General features: G+C 32.4%; 1 protein-coding gene and 1 long non-coding RNA gene across 2 annotated transcripts; both read left to right on the top strand.

Moving 5' to 3' along the window:
- Nucleotides 1–967: 967 nt before the first annotated feature.
- On the top strand, nt 968–2,699 carry LOC148763467 (uncharacterized). The gene is made up of 3 exons (XR_016025191.1): nt 968–1,069; nt 1,724–1,809; nt 2,650–2,699. It is a non-coding gene; the product is annotated as an uncharacterized LOC148763467 (long non-coding RNA).
- Nucleotides 2,700–9,537: 6,838 nt separating this feature from the next.
- On the top strand, nt 9,538–11,193 carry LOC18604176 (uncharacterized). Its single transcript, XM_007036529.3, has 2 exons — nt 9,538–10,212; nt 10,419–11,193. Exons 1-2 carry the CDS (start codon nt 9,783–9,785, stop codon nt 10,934–10,936), a joined length of 948 nt encoding a protein of 315 aa, XP_007036591.3. The 5' UTR covers nt 9,538–9,782; the 3' UTR covers nt 10,937–11,193.
- Nucleotides 11,194–23,947: the final 12,754 nt, after the last annotated feature.

Genomic DNA, 23,947 nt, shown 5'->3' with positions numbered 1-23,947 from the left:
ATTTTTATTTTGAATTAAATTTATATATAAAAATAATATAATACATGTGAGGTCATATGATTGTAATTTTTTGAGTATTTTCGATGAGTTAGCATAAAAGAATTGAAAAAAAAAAAAAGAAGACTTGAAATAATTAATAATGAAAAATTGATGTGTCAATAGTTATGTAAAACCCGACCCTATAAATACATGTCATGACATACATGCATTGAGTAGCATGTTATTACGCTAGAAAAACACCTAAGAATAGACGAAACTCGATATTGTACCTAACGGTACACTTAAATTGATTTAACCTCGAACTAGTTCAAATACGAATTGTACGATGAAATTTAATATTTTATAGTCCAGGAATGACTAAAAATGATTGTTCGGAGTTCGAGGGTTCATTTGGGGTAAAATTAGAAATTTTGATATTCAAGGGCAAAATCGTCATTTTGCCACCTAAGATAATAATTTGATCATGGAGTGAAATTTTTGACCAAGATTAACTATTTGGAGTATAATTTAATGATAGGAAGTGAAAAAGTTTAATTCTGGTGATTTTTGGAGTGTAGGGGCAAAATCGTAATTTTGCTATCCACGGACAAAATTTGAGATTTTGAGAGAATTTAGATCAAATTTGACATATTGGAGAATGGTATGAGTATAAGGGATGAAAAATATGTCTATGGGCAATTTTTCAGTTTTTTGGGTAAAAATGTAATTTTTCACTTTTACGGGGGCAAAAGTGTAAATTTCAAAAATTACTCCACCGAGACTTTGGATGAGTCTGAGAATTTTATCTAAGTTATGAATATATGAGACAAGTGTATGGTGAAAATTTGGAAACAAATCGATGAAATTTTAAAAATGGGCCAATGGGAAAGTGACATGTGGCATTTTTTAATGATATAATATTATTTTAATGAAAAATCAGCCCATTTAAACCCAAATTTTAAGTGCTGGCCGGCCATAAGGAAGAACAAGAGAGGAAATAGAGAGGAAAGGAAGAAAAAAAGAAAAACCAAAGAGAAACAAGAAAATTCAAAGGGAAATTCGCGGTTTTTGATCGTTTACGCGTCTAACGGTAAGATTTTTCGATTTTAGCTTGATTTCTACCTTTCCTATGCCTTTATTTCCATTTAGCATGCTTGAGGAGAGAGATCAAAAAGTGATATCAAGGGCTGGACGAAATTCTAGGGGAGAGAAATTGAAATTTTTAGGTTTTGATTTTTAGTTAAATTGATAGTTTTAGTTAGTTAAATGTGTTTAGAAATTAAATTGGGCAAAAAATCATTAAAGTTTCACAATACCCACTCTTGGCTGGATGCTCAATGCTGTACAATGATGATGAATTGATTTTATTCTAAGGAAAATGAAGAGAAAATGATGAAAAACGATTAAACGTGATAGAAAAACAAAGTAGAAAATCAACCGACTTAATGTCCCATTTTTTGGCTGAATTTTCCAAGGAAGGGAGTGAGCTGATTTTGTTGTTTTTAGAAGGTTATTGGCTGATATTTAATGGTTAGAAATGTTGGAGAGAGAATGGGATGATTTAGAGCTAAAATGGAGCGCGTTAGCAATTTATCGAGCAAAGTGTCAAAAATAGGTTAATACCGCGTTTAAGCCGTTTTAGGCTATTGCATTTCATACCATGCATTAGTATAGGATTTAAGTTAATTATATAGTGATTTAGCATCAATGTGATGAATTGTGTAAATTTTTGTAATGTGTCTAGGAGGAGAGCCTTCCGGAAAAGGCAAAGAAGTCGTACTCGACGAGTAGTGATCGGGGCGCTTAGAAAGCTTTTAGTTTGTACAAACGGTGAGTAAACTTATTATTATTGTAAATTATCTAGAGTTTATTTTAAATGCCCTTTATGTATTTTATGAAATGAGAACGAGATTAAAACGGGATTTTTGATGTTTTAGGAATAAATGTGACAAATAAAAATATATTGTATTGATTATGAAATTGAGTAATTGGAGGCTACAAATTGACTTGAAAAAATATATATTTTCCTAGGAATGGCTTATGAGAAATGAGTATATGTGGCTATATTTTGTGAATGCATTGGGAAATTTATGTAAGTTGTTTTACTATGCAGGCTGGATAAATAAATAAAAGTCACGTTATACTGTCGAAATTTTATTAAAATTGGTAGGTTAGTCACTGCAGTGACGGGTTTCCGTGGACTGCCTATTAGAGGGGCACGATAAACCCAGTTATATAGTTACTCCGGTTGTAGAGGCGAGGAGGGTAACTCTTGGGATAGTATTAGAGCTCACTTCACGTCGAACCCCCACGTGAATGTGTAACTCGGCCAACGCCAAGGAACGGTTGGTTTTTTAAAAATAAAAATGTGCTTCACTTGTGAATATTTTAACACCCTTGGCGGACTCGGTTAGATGCCTCGGCCAAGGTATCCCAGAGAATTAGTTTTGGCTTGAGCCTTGTTTTAATAAAAGACATAAGCCTTAACAACTATTTTGGTAAATTACAAATATTTTATGGTTTAAGAAATAAATTGAAAACATTATGAAATGGGTTGAAATTTGTTGTTTAAACTTGCCTCCATTTTACTCGCCTTTAGATATTTATGATAATGTCTGTTTACTCATTGGGATTTTATAATCTCACCACCCTCCTTTCCACCCATTTCAGGTTCAGTATAGACTGTAGATAGCTGATCTCATCGAGGACTACCATTGGATCTGCATTTTTCAAACCGTAGGTTCACAGTCCTCTTTACTTTTGTTTATTCGGGGGCCCTCTTGTTATTGTAAATTAAATTAAATATTTTGGCTTACTGTATTTCAGTATGTATAAATTTATTTAGCTTTTACGCTACAAAAATTATTCACGTATAACTCTATAAATATTGTTTTATAAGAAAATAGAATATTTTCCTTAATATTTCTTTTATTTTCTTATTATATTCAAATAACCGTAATTTTGTTTTAAATGAAGATTTTAGACTTTTAAACTCATTTTGAATATGAATTATGTATTTTGTACTTGTATATTAAGTTTTAGCCAGTTTTGAAATTTTTGAGAAAAAAATGACCAAAATACCCCTGTGTGGCGAAAATTTTATTTTGATTGTTTTTTATCTAAAATAGTATATATTCTCTAAAAACTCGATATTTAACAATGATTGCTCACAGGAAAGGAAAGAAACTGATAAGTAAGCCTTGTGGGGTTCCGGTTGGCATTCTGGATAATGAGTGTCAATCGGGACGTCGCGGCGATTGTCATGGGCCTTTGAGAGAGGTTCCGGGTCGTGACAAGTTATCACGTATTTTTTTTAAATGAGGTCGCAAAAGTTTTATATAATATTAAGGGTTGGGTTATAAGTAACAGGGAATGTTTTATTACTTGCTTTATCAATGAATTATTACCTTTTAAAAAATATATATATTAAGGGTTAGAATTTTTCTTATGCTAAATAATGAATATATATAATATATGAAGAAACTTTTTATCCTATTTTTTTCATACTAAAGTACAAATTTGCATGTTTGTAGTGTTGTAAAATATTTAAAAGTTGAAGTTTCATGATTAAATTTACGCAAGTTTTTAGTTAAGAATCCTAATATTAGAGTAGCGAGATACACAAAATTCATATAAAAAATATTGGTATTTCACATAATTTAAATTGTTAAATAAATTCCTAAAAAAAGTAAACTAAAATAAACTCTAATGAAATTTTTGAAACAAAATTAAAGATCACTTAACTAAGAATGTTCTTGAAAAGTTTTGACTTTATAGTTGGAGAAGCGAATAATTCTCTTTTAGATTGTATTTTACCTAAGTAATTAAATAGTTTAAATAAATTACTTCAAAAAAAAAGCAAATTAGTTTTACATGTAGTTGAGTAAAAAACCCAAAAAAAGATTAATATAGTTAAGATTATGATTGGTCACTTACATATTAAATAGTGAGAATAATAGAATTTTAACTTCCTTAATCTAAGAAAAAATATAAAATATAAAAACTTATAATTAACCTTTCAAATGTTGCAAATTAATGAAGTTTTATCTTAGTGGAAATGAAGAGGTCTATCCTTAAAAGGTGTAGGTTCAAGTCACACAAAGTGTGGATTTGATCCCACTTAATGTTAAATTTGTCTCTACCTATATGCCTAGTTTTTTAGTTGATTTGTCTATTCAATGACTTGTTATATGATATGCAATATATGATTATAAATATAATTGATGCATATATTGGAGATGATGAGATTATAATCTTTGATTCAAAGTAACTTTTATATCAAAAAAAGTCTAAAATAAAATATGAATAAACTTGAGTTAAGATAAGGAATTTAAAAAGGTACCACCATTAATATTGTATGTAAAAAAAATATAATATTTAAATAAATTTTCATTTTTTTTACCTTCAATCAAATCACTTTATGTTTATTTTGAGTCGAATAAGCTATTATATTTTTATTTTGAGTCAAATAAGTTTTATAACTAATAGTTGATTTAATCAAAATATCAATTATCATTTTATATTATATGGTACTTACGTGATATGTTAACATGTTATAATGAATTAAAACATGAAATATTGACATGCAATAATTAATAATGGTGTGATATGGTCACATGACCATGTGGTATTTTCATTCTTCACGTCATTATCACATTAGCACCATATGAATACAAAATAACAAGTGATATTTTGATAAGTAATACTTAATCAATTATTAATTATAGATATTTATTTAACTCAAATTAAACTTAATTAAATGCAATCGAAAAATAAAAAATTATTTAAATTAGTTTAAAGGCAAGGGCTTTTTTTAAACATTATATACCTAAAATAATCATAATCAAATAAAATTTTGAGTTCTAATAAAAAAAAAAAAACCTTCAGGGTGCATGTGATTTGTTAGTGATCAAAATCAATTAATTAGTGGCCGATTTAGTTGTTCTTTCAATTTATTGCCGATTTTAGGGATTAGTCACTAGAAAGATAATTAATAACAATGACATGTTCAATCCTATGAGATCCTCATTAATACTGAGGGGCATTGTCTCTTGCCCACCTGTCCAAGGGGTTAGAGATGTGTCTCTTTGGCAGTCAATGTGAGTGAAAACTGCAAGCGCAGCTGATGAGAGATGTAAGCTAATTTCAGACAACAAAAAAAAAAAAAAAAAAACAAAACAAAAGGAGATAAGCAGAGATAGGACGTTTTATGCTGCTCAGATTGTGAAGTAAGAATGTTGATAGATTGGGGTCCACAGCCTTTGCTTTGGTTGGACTTTGGTATTTCATCTATCTTTTTGTATTGGGTGAGAGCTGAACTTATGAGATCATAAGCATAATCCAAACAGCATATTCCCAACTCCTTTCGAAAACTATTTGATAGCTATTTCATCCCATCACAGCCTCACTTCATCAGAAAACTAAAGTGTTGGTGAATTTTATAAGTTTGGCAGAATTCTCTCTCTCTCTCTCTCTCTCTCTCTATATATATATATATATATATATATATATTTCTTTATTATAAAGAAAAGGATGAGAGGCAGAAAATTTTCACAATGTCCCTTTTTCTGCAAGAAAGAGATGAGGTAGCCAGAATAACACTGGCTGTAAGTGGTGTACAATCTGTTGATAAGTCATACCAAATAATTAGTGCTTATAATTATGAAGTTTGGTAAACTCCACGGTCCAGACTGCATCCTCATCATATAAGTATAAATTGATTGAATGCTGATAAGTTCTTTCTTCCATGTTTATCCTTTTCAGGCATAAACTACTGCAATTTTTTAAAGAGGAACAACTTTCCTTTGGTATAATAATATATATAAAGCTTATGTACATGTCTCATCAAGGGTTAATCTTAGGTAAATAGTGAATGATAATTATCTCATATTAAAATATTGGTAAACTTGCTTTCTACCAATGAATCCATTTGATTGCAAATAAAAAAATATATATACATGGTTTCTTACCTATGTTTTCTTTTTTTATGGAATACTTCCTATTTCTTTCGTCTTATTGTAAGAAACCAATTTTCCAGCTCTTGTTTGTACCATTATGAGTGGTAGGACGATATCTTAATTAATTAGAGAAACATGCACCAACTTTCTTTCTTTTTTTTTTTTTTTTTTTTTTTTTGCTGTTTTTAGGGTTGCTTAATTTTTGGAGTAATGGAATTTCATTTTCTTGTTGGACTATGCAAGTCATTTTCTTTTGCCCTGGCATTAGGCAAGCAATTATTACATTCAATATGTTTCTACCTCAAATTGAAATTGTCTACATTGCTGCTGCCATCTGATTAGAAGCCACTTTGTTGTCTGCATTTATCAAGATTTATTTTCTATAAAGGCTACACAGTTTTTATAGTTAAATTTCACAGAACCTTCTTTAGGTGATAAAATGCTTCAAGTTTCTCGTTCTACTACTAATAATTCCTTTACTACTATTACTATAAAATAAAAGCTTTTTATAGAAAAAATATTTTATCGATAATTTTCCTTCCCATACCCAATCTTTTCATGTCAAAGCACATTTCGATTATTTTTTGATTACTTACATTTGTTGATAATCCGTTGAAATTCAGTTAGTAATAATGAATCCATCAATTTATATTTTTTGTTACCATTCTTTCAAAATTTGTTAACAAATTTTATTGACGAAATGTATTCCGTTAGTAAAATCTTTAATTTTACTAATGTATTAAACTTATCACGAAAAGGACCTCTTTAACTTTTTCCATTTTCTTTTTTTTTTCTTTTGTGCAATATTTCTTGTATAACTTCTTAACTCTTTGCTTGTCTTATATCACTTTAATTTCTTGAAGGGTAATATATATATATATATACTTTCCAATATAACAAAACCTAACAACTCTTCGAGTAGAATTAATGAAATGGTTCTAAAAAGAGGACCTTTGTATTCTAGATGAACAAACCCACCTTTTAACAAAAATAACTATCTTGAACACTTAATTTGTAGTTCAAATGACTTTTCAAAAATTAAATAAATTACTTTACTATCCTTTCCAAAATTAGAAATTAAACAAATCGACCGTTCTCCAATTTTAAGCCCAATTGCCCATCTTTGACTATAAATAAGCTTACTAGGGACTAGCTTGTAAAGCCCACTAGCATTGGGTACAGTCACCTACTTAGCCCATTTTGTTAATAACTCAAGTGCTGTTTATACACACTTCAAAAGTAGCTTTCTTCACACGACGAGACTTGGGAACCCGCCAACATTTCATGAACTATCAAAATACGCTTTTTTTTTTTTTTTGAAAAGAACTATCAAAATAAGCTTATCCCTATAAGTTTAGCATCCAAAAAATTTGTTTTCAATCTCCTATTTTATTAGGATAAATGGTGAATCTTCTTTAATGTATATGCATATTAAGTAGAATTTACATTTGTTTATCCAGTAAATGTAATTTTGAATTACGTAATAAAAATAATTTTTTCTTATCTTTTAAGTCTCACTCCTTAATCATAAAATTTAAATTCGATAATTAAGTTTGAGTTTCAACTTTGTTGGAGCATTTCTATAGAGACTAGAGTGAGTGTACCTGTTACTAGTAACACATCTTTTATATTCAAATGTTCACAATCAAACACACATATGATTGTATAGAAGCATCAATCTATTCCTATTCTAGACAATGTCCTTATTAAATAAGACCAGTATGTACAAAGTTGTAACCCTGTTCATATATAGCACTTCATCATTTTTTTTCTTTTTGGGATGGAATAGCACTTTACCATTTTCAGGATTCATCAATAAGATCATCGAAGTTCCTTCTTAATTTGCTCCATTTGTAACTCCTCAAAAGCATATATGAGGTCTCTGAGTTACATTAAAAAAAATAGAGACCATTTTCAATGATATATTCCATGAGAATGCTATTGAAAATTCATAGAAAAAGATACTTTTAAAGAACATATTTTTAAAAAATTTCATCCATGAACACATTCATAGATTTGTTTTCTATGCATGTTATTTCATCTTGAGAATAGCATTTGGACTAGCTATAGAAAACTTGTATTAACGTTAGTAGTGGACCGAAGGTAGTGGCGGGAAATACGGACCATCACTTCTCAATTTTTATTTTTTTATTATATGTAAAAAAATTTAAAATATATAATTTCGTTATACTTTTAATCACTTTTCATACAAAATCTTAAATCTATCACTAATAAAAACTATCTAGAAAAAGAATTTTTTCTTGATATGAGATTACAATGATTTTTTTTTTGTGCAATTTCAGATAATGGAATACATAGATATGATAAATTGTGGGGAAATGAACTGCACAAGATAAATCAAACCCTTTTTATAGCTGGAATAATTTATGCCTTCTTTTGAAAAACGGCTTCTTGTCGACAAAAAGGATCAGGTTCATTGCTGCAATTTTGGAAGCGTTCTCCTTTAACAAGCAGGATAAGCTTCCCTTCTCCCAATGTACCAAGCTGGAATAGCAGCCCGATGCACCTACACTGATGCAGGGGTTTAACTCATTAAAATCCAATTAGTTTTACTTTGTTCAATGCTTACGTGGACAAGCTCATGTTAGAAGCCATCAGACTTAATTAACACCAAATTGAATTAGCTAACAAATTTTCTTTCTCATGTATTACTGTTGGAGTATGACATTATCCTTTAATCTTTATCGTGGAAATCATTTCATCACAGAAAAATCATATCCATTGTACCTAGACATAAACGTAGGTTCATTGAACTTGGTCATTCCAAAACCAGCAAACACTGGATTCTGGAACTCCCAAAAACAGAACCCAGCGTCTATTTTCCACGTCGTAACCGGAGATGACAGTAAAATAGTTCTAGCAGCTAAAAGCGACGTATGACGAGACACTGTAACCAACTGTCCCTTAAGCACGACCATGGGCTAATCTTAAACAAGGAATCTCAACTCAAACTGCAAGGCCTTCTTAAGCCCTGACCCGAGCAGCCAACTAGTCAAGCTCAAATTCTCTGATAAGAGAGTTGGAACTTCACCAATGCACTCTAGCCAATTCTCAATTATTACAGCTCAATTAAACAATTTAAGCAATAAATTTATAGAATTAATGATGAAAAACTTACACGTAAAAATTCAACATTATATCAAAGAAGGTTGTTATTGTCACTTTTGTGATGAATTATTTACATGTTGAAACCCACTGAAAAAAATAATAAGAGTAGTGTTAAAAATATCTTACATTTGTAAAATTAGAGATATTTTAGTATATAAATATGATAAGATTAATTTACCTGATAATTTATTTTAGATTAAATATCGGTTTTAAATTTCAACATGAAAGGACTTAGATTTGATCTATGAAAATGTATAGGGTCATTATTAATCCGTTTCCTGTTTACCGTGGGACATCCTAGCCAATTATGTAGCTTTTTCCACAAGGGTTTATCGATAACCAATTGAATCTGGACAAGTAAATGGGTGATATTCATTGGAAACGCTGAAGAATCAAGTCAATCCCATACCCACTATATCCAGCTACTGAGATTGTGTGGCTCTATAAATATAATAGGCGACGTTTAATTTACACGAATATCACCATCTTTGTGTAATCTGGCGACATATTCTTGGAATCTCCTCTTTATTTGGCCTCATTTGTGACAATAGAATGAGCACATAAGGACACCATTGCCAAAACTGAAAAATTTCATTTCCAGTATAAACTCCAGAGCCACCCCAACATCCCCTTCAATCGTTCTCCTCAAAAAGAGCGAAAGGGCAGCACAAAAAAGTGTGACAGAAGCAGGGCAGGGGAAGTTTCTTTTATTTGCTCATGATGGCGAGAATTCCAGTGAGGTTCAATAGGATAGCTGCGGCTTTCAATGAAGCGGCAATGGCGCAGCCAGTACGGCTATGTGAGAGTAGCGGCAGCGACCACTCTCCGGAGGATTTGACTGATCTTTCCGATCTGGTGAATTCTTTTATCGAGAGCAATTGCGGGGTTGAAAATGATGAGGGTAAGATTGAGCAAGAGAAAGAAAATGAGAACGATGGAACAGAGGCTATTTGGTCAGATTCTGAGACCAAAGATATGTTAAGGCGTTTAATGGTTAATAACATATGTGATGGGAACGAAGATGATGAAGTGAAGCAAAAGATTCTACTGCAGACAAAACTTGCCTGTGGGAGTATAGGCGACATGTCCTCTGTGGGTTTTAAACGTCAGTTGATGTCTCGTTTGCGAGACAAGGGCTTTGATGCTGGTAATTTTTTTCTTTTATCACCTTTCTTTGTCTTTTAATTTTCCTTTATTTCATTAATTCAGAGTTTAATAGACAATAAATTAGAACTGTAGAGAATCGACTGGGAAAACATGGCTTAGATAGACTATATATGGTAGAATAGATTCAGTTCCTTTTATGTATATTTGTTGCAATAAGAAGTATATATATTGATTCTGCTTAAATAGGACTGTGCAAATCTCGGTGGGAGAAACTTGAGCGGCACCCAGCTGGGAGTTATGAGTATGTAGATGTTAATGTGACTGGAACCCGTTACATTATTGAAGTAAATCTTGCTGCAGAATTCGAAATAGCTCGACCAACAACAAATTACACTTCATTGATCGATGTTTTCCCACGAATTTTCGTTGGAAAACCAGAAGAACTCAAGCAGATTGTGGGGCTGATGTGCAGAGCAATGAGAGAATCGATGAAAAGTAAGGGCATGAAGGTGCCTCCTTGGAGGCAAAACAGGTACGTGCAGGCCAAGTGGTTTGCTCAGTACAAGCGTACAACCAATGAAATTTCAGCTAAAAAGGCATCACAGAAAAATGACGCAGTTACAACCACAAGATCAGTTGGGTTCGAGACGTTGCCGACAGTTTCTTACTACTGCAGAGATAATATTGCCACTAAGGGTGGTTTGAAAGTAGGTTATTTGCATGCTGCCTTTAATTCCAGCGCCAGTGTTGGTTTACAATCATAGTCGTTCCTGGGAATTGCATCATTTGTACATAAAGACGGCTGTTTTTCTTTCTCCTTGTGTGGGTTTGGAGTGATTTGTTCTGTGGTTGCATTTTGGAAACTAGCAAAATCCAATCCTCGAGGCAACTCCATCAACCTTTTTTTAAGTTTTGGCTAGAATTCATGTAGACCAATTGCACTGCATTGGGATTTGGCCATTGAATTGTACATTTGTAGGGATTTATTGATTAGCAATTGAGTTACGACTGTGCTTGAAAATGTGTCGACATCTTGGCCTACTGGCTTCTACTTGATTTGATGTATAGTTTGTATTAGCGCTGTTCCTTTTTGTCTTTTTGCTTCTCTTCTGCAAACGCACTCCTACCAAATCTCATTGGTAGGCTTGCAAGTAATATTATTAAAGAATCTAGACCTTGTACTCGAAAATTAATTTAAAATCAAAATTGATTAAGGGAAACATATAAATTCATGTTTATCTCTATAATTTAATTATAAAATTTTATTAGAATATAACAAAACAAGTACATGCTTGTGGCATTATTCTATTTTTTTGAAAAATGTGTAACTATTCTATTGGAAATCATAAAACTGATTAAGTGTTTTAGATGAAATTTCTGTTAAAGTTAATGTCTTGAATATTGATAAGCCTGAATATAGAAAAAGGAAGAATGATTATTATGGAGCAACCATATGGTCCTTATAACTGAGAAGAAACAAATCTGTCTTTAACAAAAAAAGGTGGGATAATTTGGAGATTTATTTGTATGCGATTAGCCCTATGGTTATGTGCTTGTGATGAACTTGATTCTATTGATGAGATTGGTTGGTGGACGGATCCTTGGAACATTGGGATTATGTGTGCCCTTCTTCACCATCGATTGAATGCAATGGACTCAACCTTAACAGGGGTGATGAGATTTAATGTGGATGGTTCTTCCAAAGAGAAACTTGGTTTTGTCGATTGTGGTGGTGTGCTCAGAGATTTGGAAGAAGGTTATGTGGTTTGAATTTTCTTTAGACCCCTTGAAATTCATGATTCTAACTTTTTGAGTTAATGGCAATTAATCGCGCTATTCAACTCTTTGCCGCTTCCCCTTTGCTTTAACAAAAGGACTTTTGCTTGAGTCTGACTCCAAAATAGCCCTTACGTAGGTTCTTCACTCATACAAGAGGCTATGGGATAAATGGAGGTTGTTAAATGTGATTGAGATCCTTGTTATGCAACTTGGTGATATTTCATTCCTGCACGTACTAAGGGAAAGGAACTTGATTGTCAATTTTGCATACGTAAGTATACATATCGAACAAGTAATATAGACAGTAAGTCTAAATTATCGTTCCCACAAGGATTTACTTCTAAAGTTTCACTAAATACTAAAAATGTGTAACAAAGTAATTTTATTTAAGCAATCCAAAAGTTGAAAAGCTAATCAAAAACAAAATTTAAAAGAAACACTAAATTAACCAACATAAATTCAATATATTAAGAAAAGCAGTAGATTAAAAACTTAGGATTATAGGTTCATTTAACACTTCATCTGATACCGGCTTTTCTTGTTATTTATCTTTCCTGGGTGGTTTACTAATTTAGAATCCAAAGCTATGGACAAGTTTTCATCAAGATGCTTGTATAAATACATAACTTAATTAGTTCACTATATGTCTATAGGAATCAATTAAATTAAGTTTATTAAGCAAATGTCCTAGTTTGGCTATGTATGGCAATTGGTGTATGTCCACTCGAATTGCAAATCAGATCATATAGGTGACGTGAACATACACCATTCAAATTTTAGTCCAATCTAAAATCTATCTGTCGAGTTTCAATTAGATTCACAGATAAATTAATTATTGATCAGACAATTAAAGACATAAGAATAGATTTGAATAAGTAAAGTGATATCCATTCATGATAAATAGCAGAAAAACACGTATTTAAACTATATGTTGAAATCCACCATAATCTCATAAAAGCAAATTAGTTCATAATTTCTAAATAAAACACTATCCAAAGAAATTTAGCCATGAATTCAAAGCAAAAAAAATAATAATAACACAAAATAGAGAAATAAATAATGCTAAATCTTGGTAAATCTCGAATCTCACTCAATTGCTCTTGAATTCTTGCTTGATTTTTAGCTCTAATTCTCCAAAACAATTTGTTGTCACGACCCGATACTCCCCTCGAGCCCGTGACAACTGCCACGGTGTCCCGGTAGACACTCATTGCCCGAAATGTCAACCCGAAACCCCGCAAGGCTTTACTATCAGTTTCTCTGTTCCCTTGTGAGCAACCATTGTCAAATATCGTGGTCTAAAAAATTTTAAACTGTTTCCAATTAAAAATAAATAAAATATTAATTTTTTTGTCTCACAGGGGTATTTTGGTCATTTTTTTCAAAAATTTTGAAATTGACTAAAATGTAATATACAAGTACAAAACACATAATTCATATTCAAAATGAGTTTAAAAGTCTAAAATCTTCATTTAAAACGAAATTATGGTTATTTGAATATAATAAGAAAATAAAAGAAATATTAAGTAAAATATTTTATTTTCTTATAAAACAATATTTATAGAGTTATACGTAAATAATTTTTTTAGCGTAAAAGCTAAATAAATTTATACATATTGTAATACAGTAAGATAAAATATTTAATTTAATTTACAATAACAAGAAGGCCTCTGAATAAACAAAAGTAAAGAAGACTGTGAACCTACGGTTTGGAAAATGCAGATCCAACGGTAGTCCTCGATGAAATCAGCTATCTACAGTCTATACTGAACCTGAAATGGGTGGAAAGGAGGGTGGTGAGATTACAAAATCCCAATGAGTAAACAGACATCATCATAAATATCTAGAGTTGAGTACATGAAGACAATAAAATAAATCATCGTAAACTGGGTCACAGCATTAGAATACATTTCATTTAAAATATGTAAAGAGGCTTATGAATTTCATAAAAACTAAGCTTGTGCCATAAATCCATTCTCAGGGACACCTTGGCCGAGGCATCCTACCGAGACCGTCAAGTCTATTAAAATTCACATTTCAAATAAATCATGTTTTTGTTTTGAAAACATAGTCGTTCCTTGGCGTTGGCTGAGTTTCCCCTCACGTGGTGGTTTGACGTGAAGTGAACCCTCAGCTTTACCCCAGGAGATACCCTACGCGCCTCTCCGTTCGAAGTAAGAATATAATGGGGTTTACCGTGCCCCTCTAAAAGGCTGGTCCACAGAAACCCCCTACTGTAGTGATAAATCAATATATAATCCACCATACAATAAAACTCAATAACATGATATGGTAATTTTGTAATTCGCAGTCTTTCAAGGCAACCAAACAGTTCGTATTTCAATACAATTGCCAACTAGCCAATCATGCCCGATTTATCATAAGCCAATCAATTTAAACAATCAAATTATCACAATTAATAGTCTCCGTGTACTCTATTTTTCAAAATCACTATTAATTTCAAAACAATTTATAATTTAATTTCATTGAAACACATTTATTCATAAAACATGAAAATTTACCTTTTTAAATTCTTTTTTCCATAAAATTCATGAAATCCCCTAAAAACTACCCTAGATAATTGAAATGACAGTAAGTTTACTCACAATGTTTAGAATATAGACTTTCGATGCACTCTGTCTACTGGTCATCGGATGCAATTTCCTTACCTTTATCGGAGGACTCACTACCTTGACACAGTACAAAATCGAGAAATTCACTACATTGGTACTAAATTGAAATTAAACTAATTTAGACTATTAATGCATAATATGGAATGCAAAAATGCACAGGTAACTATCTAAACTCGGTATTTGCCTAATTTGTCTTATCACCCAATTAAATTACTAACGCGTCCAATTTAATCTCAAATTAATTTTTTTCAGTTTCTATACCTCAATTGCACCCAAATTGACTTAATGTCCCTCAGTGTGGTGCAAATTATCAGTCTGGATAGCAAATTACGAAAATACCCCTAGTTGGTAAAAATTTATATTTTTGCTCCGACAATTCCCATTATTTTTCTAGGCTCATAATTCATCATTTCTTAACCAATTCTCCTAGAATAAAAATCAAACTCATCCTCACTCATACATGGTAAATTCGGCCATTAATGGTTGTGGGAGAAAATAAATTCTTTTCTTGTTGTTTTGTTTCTAAATATGCTAAACTAATTAAAAACACTAACATAACTTAAAATCAAATTAATCTAACAACTTTCTCTCTCCTAACCCATTTTGATCAGCCAACAATTCATCATAAAAACATGTAATTTAAGCATGGAAAATAAGGAGAAATGCTTAAGGAAAATAGATTTCAAGCTTAAGTTGAAAAATCTTACCTTTTTCACTTGTTTTCCTTGATTTTCCACACTTTTTCTCTTGAAATTCCTCACCTAGGGTTTGTTCTTCCTTTCTTTCCCTCTCTTCCTTGCTTGGCCGAATATTTGGAGAATAATGGGCTGATTTATGCTGATTTTTAAGTTAAATATTAAATTATCCTAAGCTTGACACATGGCATTTTCTTATTAGTCTATTTTTGAAATTTAAAAATTTAAACATTTTATCTCCACCACATGATTAGTCAAGGGTCAAAGATGAAGATAAAGGAAGACCATGTGCTGGAAAAATATCCTAGTGGTGGAAAATTACAATTTTGCCCCTGGAGTGGCAAAATTACCATTTTACCCCTATACTCCAAATTATACCGAAATTAAAATTTTTCACTTTTAAACCTCAAATCATACTCCAATAAGTCAAATTATACTCCAATAAGTCAAATGGGGACAAATAAATCTTTTCTAAAATTACCATTTTGTCCCCAGGTGGTAAATGACCATTTTGCCCCTAGATGGTGAAAATTTCGGTTTGACTCCAAATTGATCCTCAAACTCCGAATTACCATTTTAACTCATCCTTGGACTGTGACACTCTTAATTTCACCTTAAAATTCTTATTTGATCTAGTTCGAGGATTAAATCACTTTTGTTGTACCTCTAGGTACAATACTGACTTTTGTAAATTTTTCAGGACTCTTCTAGCATGCAATCATGTTATCATCACATGTATGTCATGAATAGTATTTTATAAGGTTGGGCTTTACATTTGTTGTCGTTCTCCCCTTGCATGATCTAAAAAAGCTTCTTAAATATGTACAAGGTGCCCTACTTTCCAATTTTTCGTCAAAAGTTTATTTTTGGAAATCGAGGTGGTGTCGTGGCCTTGACTTCTTGGGGTCGCGGTGCCATAACACGCCTTGGTGGCATTGCGACGGTCTGCTTTCAGCCATTTGTATGGTGCACCCCTCTAGCTTAGTGCTGCAGCCGTCCACCATTGCAACGGTATCTCTTTCAGTGTCGTGGCCATGAGTAACTTAGAGCCGTGACCTCAGTTGCCATATTGCCTTGTGTAGAACGACATCTGTCTACCATTTTTAGATGTGATTTTCACCTTGATCTGATTCGAACTGGGCAAAGTGGTAAACATAAAAGTTGTAGCACATTCTCTTAAATTTCTAATGGATCAAAACTTACATCAATTAGACTTAATACAACTCAAGTTATCTTTAAAATATTGTAGCATATACGAGTGGCACCTTCACCACACTTAGGCTATTATGATTCAATTTCACCTTGCTTATCATATATCTTGCACAAAACCATGAGAGAAGTCGACATTAACTTTTCTTAAAGTAAATTAAAACAAAATAAAGTAAAATTAAACTAAAACAACTTAATTTAACTATTCAACATGTAATCTAACTTGCATTGGAAAAACACTTAAAATACTAAAATTTGAACCTAAAAACTCAAAGGTTTAGCTACTAAAACTCCCAAAATGTGTTAAAAATAACTCTATATTATAGAGTTATCACACCTTCAAACTTAAGATTTTGTTAGTCCTCGAGCAAAACAAAGAACCAAATGCAATAACTTAAACATGAAAACATTTAACTAGAGTCCAATTGCACCATTTTATTAATTACCTTTAATATCCTCAAAAGTTAATCCATATTCATAACTTCAAACCACATACAAATATCATTCAAGTTCATGTTTCAATTTAAATATAAGCTTATCATTAAGTGAATTTTCGTGTGTGTGTGTGTGCACTCTTCTCACCTAGAACATGGTACAATCCGGATAAGTTTATATTATGCAAAATTCAAATTAGTAATTAAATTTCATAATTTTGCTTTTCATCTCTCTCTCCACTAATGTAGACTAACACTAAATTAAGAATCAATAGGACTTTAATTAGCTTGTAATAAATGGCTAGGGTCAAGGTGAGATATGGGATAATGTATGACTTAAATCACGCTAAGCACATAGTCACTCTAAGAGCTATTAAGAGCTTTATTTTCTTTCACCTAATATACCCTTTTTCATCAAGACTTTTTTTTTTGTTCATCACTTCATCCTTTTTCTTCTTCTTTCTTTCCCTTTTTCTTTTTCGCAATTTCACACCCTCAAACTTATTTCTTTTATTGGGTAGTGAGATGAATACAATCATATTTTGAACTTTGCTTCATTTTTCATATTTACTACCTCTTGCACTATTTAGCACATAACATTCCTAAATTGACTTATATATTTAAGAATGAAAGATGTAAGAATTGTTGGAAATATCTATATAAAGGTTTAAGCGAAAAATTAAGTGTTCAAATAAAGAAAAGGAATCATTAACCTCAAAGGGGAAACTAAAGATAAATTCTATAAAGGAAGGTGAAAACGGCTCAATTGGTCCAAAAATGGCCTAAATCGTCTCCTTAACTAAATATAGATTAGGATTTCACCACAAGAAAGAATCAATCAAATTCTAAAACGTAATACATAATTCAAAATTTTCACACTCACATAAACCTTCTCTAAATTCGAACAATGAATCTAAGCAAAAGATCTAGTACTCAAAATTTAGAAATTTCAACTTAACAATAAAGTTTAACATAAGAATTTATATAACACTCAAAAAATATTCACATGTTTCAAAGAATCAAGATATCACGATAACCAAGTTCTCATTATTGGATAGATATTTTAAACGAAACTGGCATAATTAAATCAAGTTCAAATGCAAATACAAATGCATCAATTTAAATTAATAGTTACTAACTCTCCCCAAACTTAAAAATAACATTGTCCCCAATGTTAAGAAACGTAAGGTAAAAGAATACTCCCTTGATTGTCGGTTCATAAGATATCCTCGTCTTCATCTTCATCATGCAAGTCCTCTACTATGGGATCATTTGGGAAAGTAGGAAAAGAGCTCATATCCATACCAACATGTTCAGCATAAACGCACATCATTTGCTCCATGGACTATATCCATGTCGCTTGATGATCCATTCGAAGTTCTAACCTTTCCATCTGCTGAGACATGGAAAGATGTTGAGGTAGTCGTTGAGGTGGTGGATGGCGTGGAGCCGAAGAAGAACTCTTGTAGGCAACTGACAACTCTCGAGCATAAAATCGATTCATAATTCTAGCATCCAATGGAGCTTTAGGCTGCAAGATTTCTTCATTGTTATCCCAGTTGATGCCTACTTTCTTGTACAAGGCTATGATCAACGAAAGATACCATAATTTATCCTGAGGCGAGTAGGTAGCTTGAACAATACTGCTGAATATCACTTGGCCTACATTGCTTGACATGCCAAAAATAATTGCATATAACAAAATAACTTTATCCTTTATCACGTCACTAATATGTTTCACAAGAAGCAGCCTCGTAGCCAAAAAGTGACACCAAAGCTTATGAGCTATCTTCATGGTACTAGCCTTAAAAGACATAGGTATGCCTTTAGTCATTTTCCATTCCATTCCCTCGTCACAAAATACACTAAGATCCCTATCCAAATCAATGTTACCTGTCAAGAATTGGCAATAGTCATCATGTTCAATATCAGGTAAGTTATAAAATTGATTGATGGTTGCACCATCAAAACGATCCTGACATCCTCACACAAACACTTGGCCATGGACTTGTTCAGCAACATTATAGTAGAATTCTCGAACAACTGGTAAAACAGCAACCTTAGGTTGTCCGCAAAATTGCTCCCATTTACGCTTAGTGATAACCTTATGAATAGAACTATATAGTTCAGGATGGAGATCAATGCCACGTTTCGGAATAGGGACTTTATGCACCGGTGATTGAGTATGTCGCTCAACTGCATCAGCAGACACAAATTTGTTACGATCAAATCGAGTCCCACTACCATGCCTGGGAGTTCTTTTCTTAAGTGCCATACCACTTACACAAATAAAAAATACTTCTTCCTAAAACAAGTAACCACAATCCAATTAAATTACCCATTCAATTATATATTATTATTTGAAAACACAAACTACACCACCCACAAATTCTATGCCAATTCAAATGTTGATGGTCATCATTCATCCTCATCAAAGAATAAAATTCATCACAAATCCATGAAAGATAAAAAAAGATCCAACACATCTAGTTTAATCTAGCACAAATTTAAGCAACCCATTTGATAACTCTACTATATAGAATTATTTTGACACATTTTGAGGGCTTAAGTAGCTAGATCTTTGAGATTTTAGGTTTGGATTTTAGCATTTTAGGTGTTTTTTTAGTTTAAGTTTGATTACATGTTGAGTAGTTAATTTAAATTTATGTTTTTTTACTTTAAATTACTTTAAGAGTAGTTATTGCTGATTTCTCTTATTGGTTTTGTAGGAAATTTGATTAAAAAGGCTCATTTGATGAAAATCCATGCAAGTATCGTGATAGCTTCATTTGTATATGTTTCGGTATTTTGACCATATCTCTCTATACAGAACTCCAAATGAGGTGATTCTGAGACCACTAAAATTCAGAGAGGAAGGGCTACAACTTTTATGTTTACCACTTTTCCCAGTTCTAACTGGATCATGGTCAAATATTTGTCTAATTCGGAGCATTGCAGTAATATGCATAACCTGAATATGATGCAGTATTTGGATCATATCTTTCATTCCAAAAGTCCAATTGACATGATATTTAATTAATTAGAAAGATAAGATAATGAGCTACAACTTTCATATTTATCACTTTGCCCAGTTAAAATTAGATTAGGGTGAAAATTATGTTTGAAATTGATGGACTGCTGCAGCAATAGGAGAACCACGGCTGCGACGTTGAGCTAGAATGGTGCACCATGCATTTTTCTAAGGCTAGAGAGCCGCGGCGCTAAGAAATCATGGCTGTGGTACTACTGTAGCAAAAATTCAGTGTCACAGTGCCAAAAATTATGGCTGTGGCACCAAGCGATTTTCCAAAAATAAAAATTTGACAAGATTTTAGAAATTAGGTTATTTGGAGCCTATTTAAGGGACTTTTTTTAGAGGTTTAAGGAGAAAGTAGCATGCAACTACTCTGGAGAAAAGAAGCCAAGAACAAAGCAAGAAAACAAGACAATTTGAGAGAGAATTGAGATTACAAAGCTTCAACACTTAGTTTCTTTCTTTTTTTTGTGTTTCTTTTACTTTCTTTGACTTAGATTCATGGCTAAATTTCTTTAGATGTTGTTTTTATTAGTTATTATGAGCTAAATTATCTTTCTAGGATTGTGGTGGATTTCTACATGAAATCTGAATGTTTGTTTTTCTTTTATTTACTATGAATAGGTATAGTTTTATTTATTCAAATCTGTTCTTAATGCTTTTGATTACTTGGCCAACAATTAATAGATTTATTTTAAAAACATGAGCCGGGTTAAGCATGCATGGCCATGGCACTGAGTGCTTGGCACCGTGGCGGCCTTTTCTCGGGTTTTTGCATGAGAGGAGCCTTGATGCACCACGTTGCGACACTGAGTTCTATGGCGCCATGATGTAAATTTTTTTTTTTTGAATTTAACTTACCTTATGAGAATCCCAAACTTACAACAATCAAATAAAGAAAAATCAATCAAACTAGGAAAGAAAAATAAAAATGAGAAATTAAAATTTATAATTAAGTCGAATTAAAAAGATTGCTAAAATAAATGATGTTAAGGAACTTGGGTTGCCTCCCAAGAAGCTCTTCGTTTAAGGTCATTAGCTGGACTATTGTGGAGTTCATTTAGGGGTTAGAGAGATAGATGGATGATCAGTGTTGATCAATAGGTCTTCCCTAGTAGTGTTTCAATTGTTGTCCATTCACCTTGAATGTCTCATTGGACAACCCATCAACTATTTCCACTAATATATGTGAAAACACTTTTGACACAGTAAAGGGTCCTGACCATCTTGATTTCAACTTCCCTAGAAATAACTTCATTCATGAATTAAACAACAAAACTTATTGACCTGGCTCAAAATGGTACTCGACAATCATTTGATCTTGCCATCTCTTTGTCATTTCCTTATATAATTTGGCATTCTCATAAGCATCCAAGTGAATTTCATCCATCTCATTAATTGAAGCAATCTTTTCTCACCCACTACTTCTAAATCAAAATTCAATTTCTTGATGGTCGAAAATATACTATGTTCCAATTCAATTAAGAGGTGACATATTTTTCCAAACACCAACCGATATGGGGACATACTTATTAGAGTTTCGTAAGCTTTCTTATATGCCCATAATGCATTGTCCAGTCTACAAGCCTAGTCTTTTCATGAAGGTGATACCCCTTTCTCTAGAATTCTTTTCATTTCTCAATTTGATACTTCCACGTGTCCACTTGTTTAAGGGTGATAAGTTGTGGCTACCTTGTATGACACTCCATACTTTGTGAGTAATGCTGTAAAATATTTATTACAAACATGTCCTTTTTCATCACTCACAATAGCTCTTGGTGCACCAAATCTAGTGAAAATGTTCTTCTTTAAAAATTTCATCACCACCTTAACATCGTTTGCAGACAGGGTTGAGGCTTTTACCCACTTTGACACATAGTCGATAGCCACCAAGATGTATTGATTATTGAATGACGATATGAATGGTCCTACGAAATCGATTCCCTAGACATCAAGAATCTCCACTTTTGAAATGTTGTTAAGCAACATCTTATGTCTTCTGGAAATGTTTCCCACTATTTGACATCTGTCACAATGCAACACAAAGTTATGAGCGTCTTTGAATAATGTTGGCCAATACAAACCTAATTGAAGAACCTTGGCCACTGTTCTATCTCCTCAAAAATGACCCCTATATTTTGACGAGTGACAATGTCTCAACACGTTTTCAACTTCTTCCTCTAGAATGCACTTTCTTATAATTCTGTCAACACATTACTTAAACAAAAATGGTTCATCCCACAAATAATAGTTAACATCATGCAAAAAATTTTTCCTTTGTTAAGAAGTTAAATTTGGAGGTAGAAGCTTACTCACAATAAAGTTGACATAGTCAACATATCATTGTAATTTCTTATGATCAACATGCAACAATTGTTCATTAGGGAAAGTTTTGTTGATCAAAGTCACATCCTTACCTTGGTTGTCATGCTCTAATCTTGACAAATGGTCGGCTACTTGATTTTCTCAACCTTTTCTATCTCTGATTTCCAAATCAAATTCTTATAGCAACAAAACCCATCTTATTAACTTTAGCTTGGCATCCTTTTTAGCAATCAAATACTTAATTATAGAGTAGTCAGTATAAACAATAACTTTATTGCCAATCAAATATGAGTGAAATTTGTCAAATGCATACACAAATGCTAATAATTCTTTCTTAATGGTGGTGTAGTGTATTTAGGTTTCAGCCAAGGTTTTATTTGCATAATATATAGAATGAAAAATTTTATTCTTTCTCTGTCCTAACACTGCACCTACAACAAGATTACTAGCATCACATATAAGTTCAAATGGGAGTGACCAATCAAAAACTACAATAATGGGTGTAGTTGTCAACTTTTTTTCTAAAAGAGTCTTTTTCTAAAATAGGATCACATTTCAGTCAACATGCATCGTCAAATTTAAATAGGATGTCTTTTTCTAAAAGATTGCACAAAGTTTAGCAATTTTCAAAAAATCCTTAATGAATCGCAGATAAAAACTGACATGTCCAAGGAACTCCAAATACCTTTTATTGAGGTTAGTGGTGGAAGCTTTTCGATGGTCTCAATCTTGGCTTTGTCCACCTCCAATCCTTTGCTCAACACCATATAACCAAGAATAATGCTTTCTTATACCATAAAATGGCATTTTTTCTAATTTAAAACCAAGTTTGTCTCCTCACATCTTTGCAATACCCTATCAAGATTGAACAAACATTCATCAAAACTATTGCCAAATAATGAGAAATCATCCATAAATATCTCTATAGTTTTCAACACCATATCTGAGAAGATAGACATCATGCACTGTTGAAATCTGGCTAGAGCATTACACAATCGTAATGGCATTTGTCTAAATATGAAAGTACCATAGGGACATGTGAAGGTTGTTTTCTATTGATCTTCTAGTGCTATGGCAATCTGATTAGAGCTTGAGTATCCACCTAAGAAACAATAATACTTTCTTCCAGCTAACCTATTTAACATTTGGTCAATGAAAGGTAAAGAAAAATGATATTTCCTTGTAGTATTGTTTAGCTTTCTATAATCCATGCACACTCTCCATGCAGTGATTGTCCTTGTGGGAATGAGCTCAATGTTTTCGTTAGCCACCACTGTCATCCCACCTTTCTTTGGTATGCATTACACTAGGCTTACCCATTCACTATCTGAAATAGGATAAATGATGCTCGCATCTAGCCACTTTGTTATTTTCTTCTTGACTACTTCTTTCATAATTGGATTCAATCTCCTTCGATGCTCAATGGTGACTCTATGATTATCCTCTAGCCAAAATTTGTGCATGCATATTAAAGGACTTATCCTCTTGATATCAGTTGATGACCACCTTAGTTGTTACGACCCGGAACTCCCACAGGCCCATGACAACCGTCGCGACGTCCCGATAGGCACTCATTACCCGAGATGCCAATCGAAACCCCGCAAGGCTTAGCATAAGCTTCCGCATCTCCTCGGTGAGCGACAGTTATTAAATCTTGCATTTCAAA

Source organism: Theobroma cacao, chromosome 3 (genome assembly GCF_053813885.1).
Source record: "Theobroma cacao isolate CCN51 chromosome 3, ASM5381388v1, whole genome shotgun sequence".
In the NCBI taxonomy this organism is placed as follows: Eukaryota; Viridiplantae; Streptophyta; class Magnoliopsida; order Malvales; family Malvaceae; genus Theobroma; species Theobroma cacao.
Note: the sequence above shows the minus strand (reverse complement) of the source record. Positions and strands in the feature narration are given on the sequence as shown.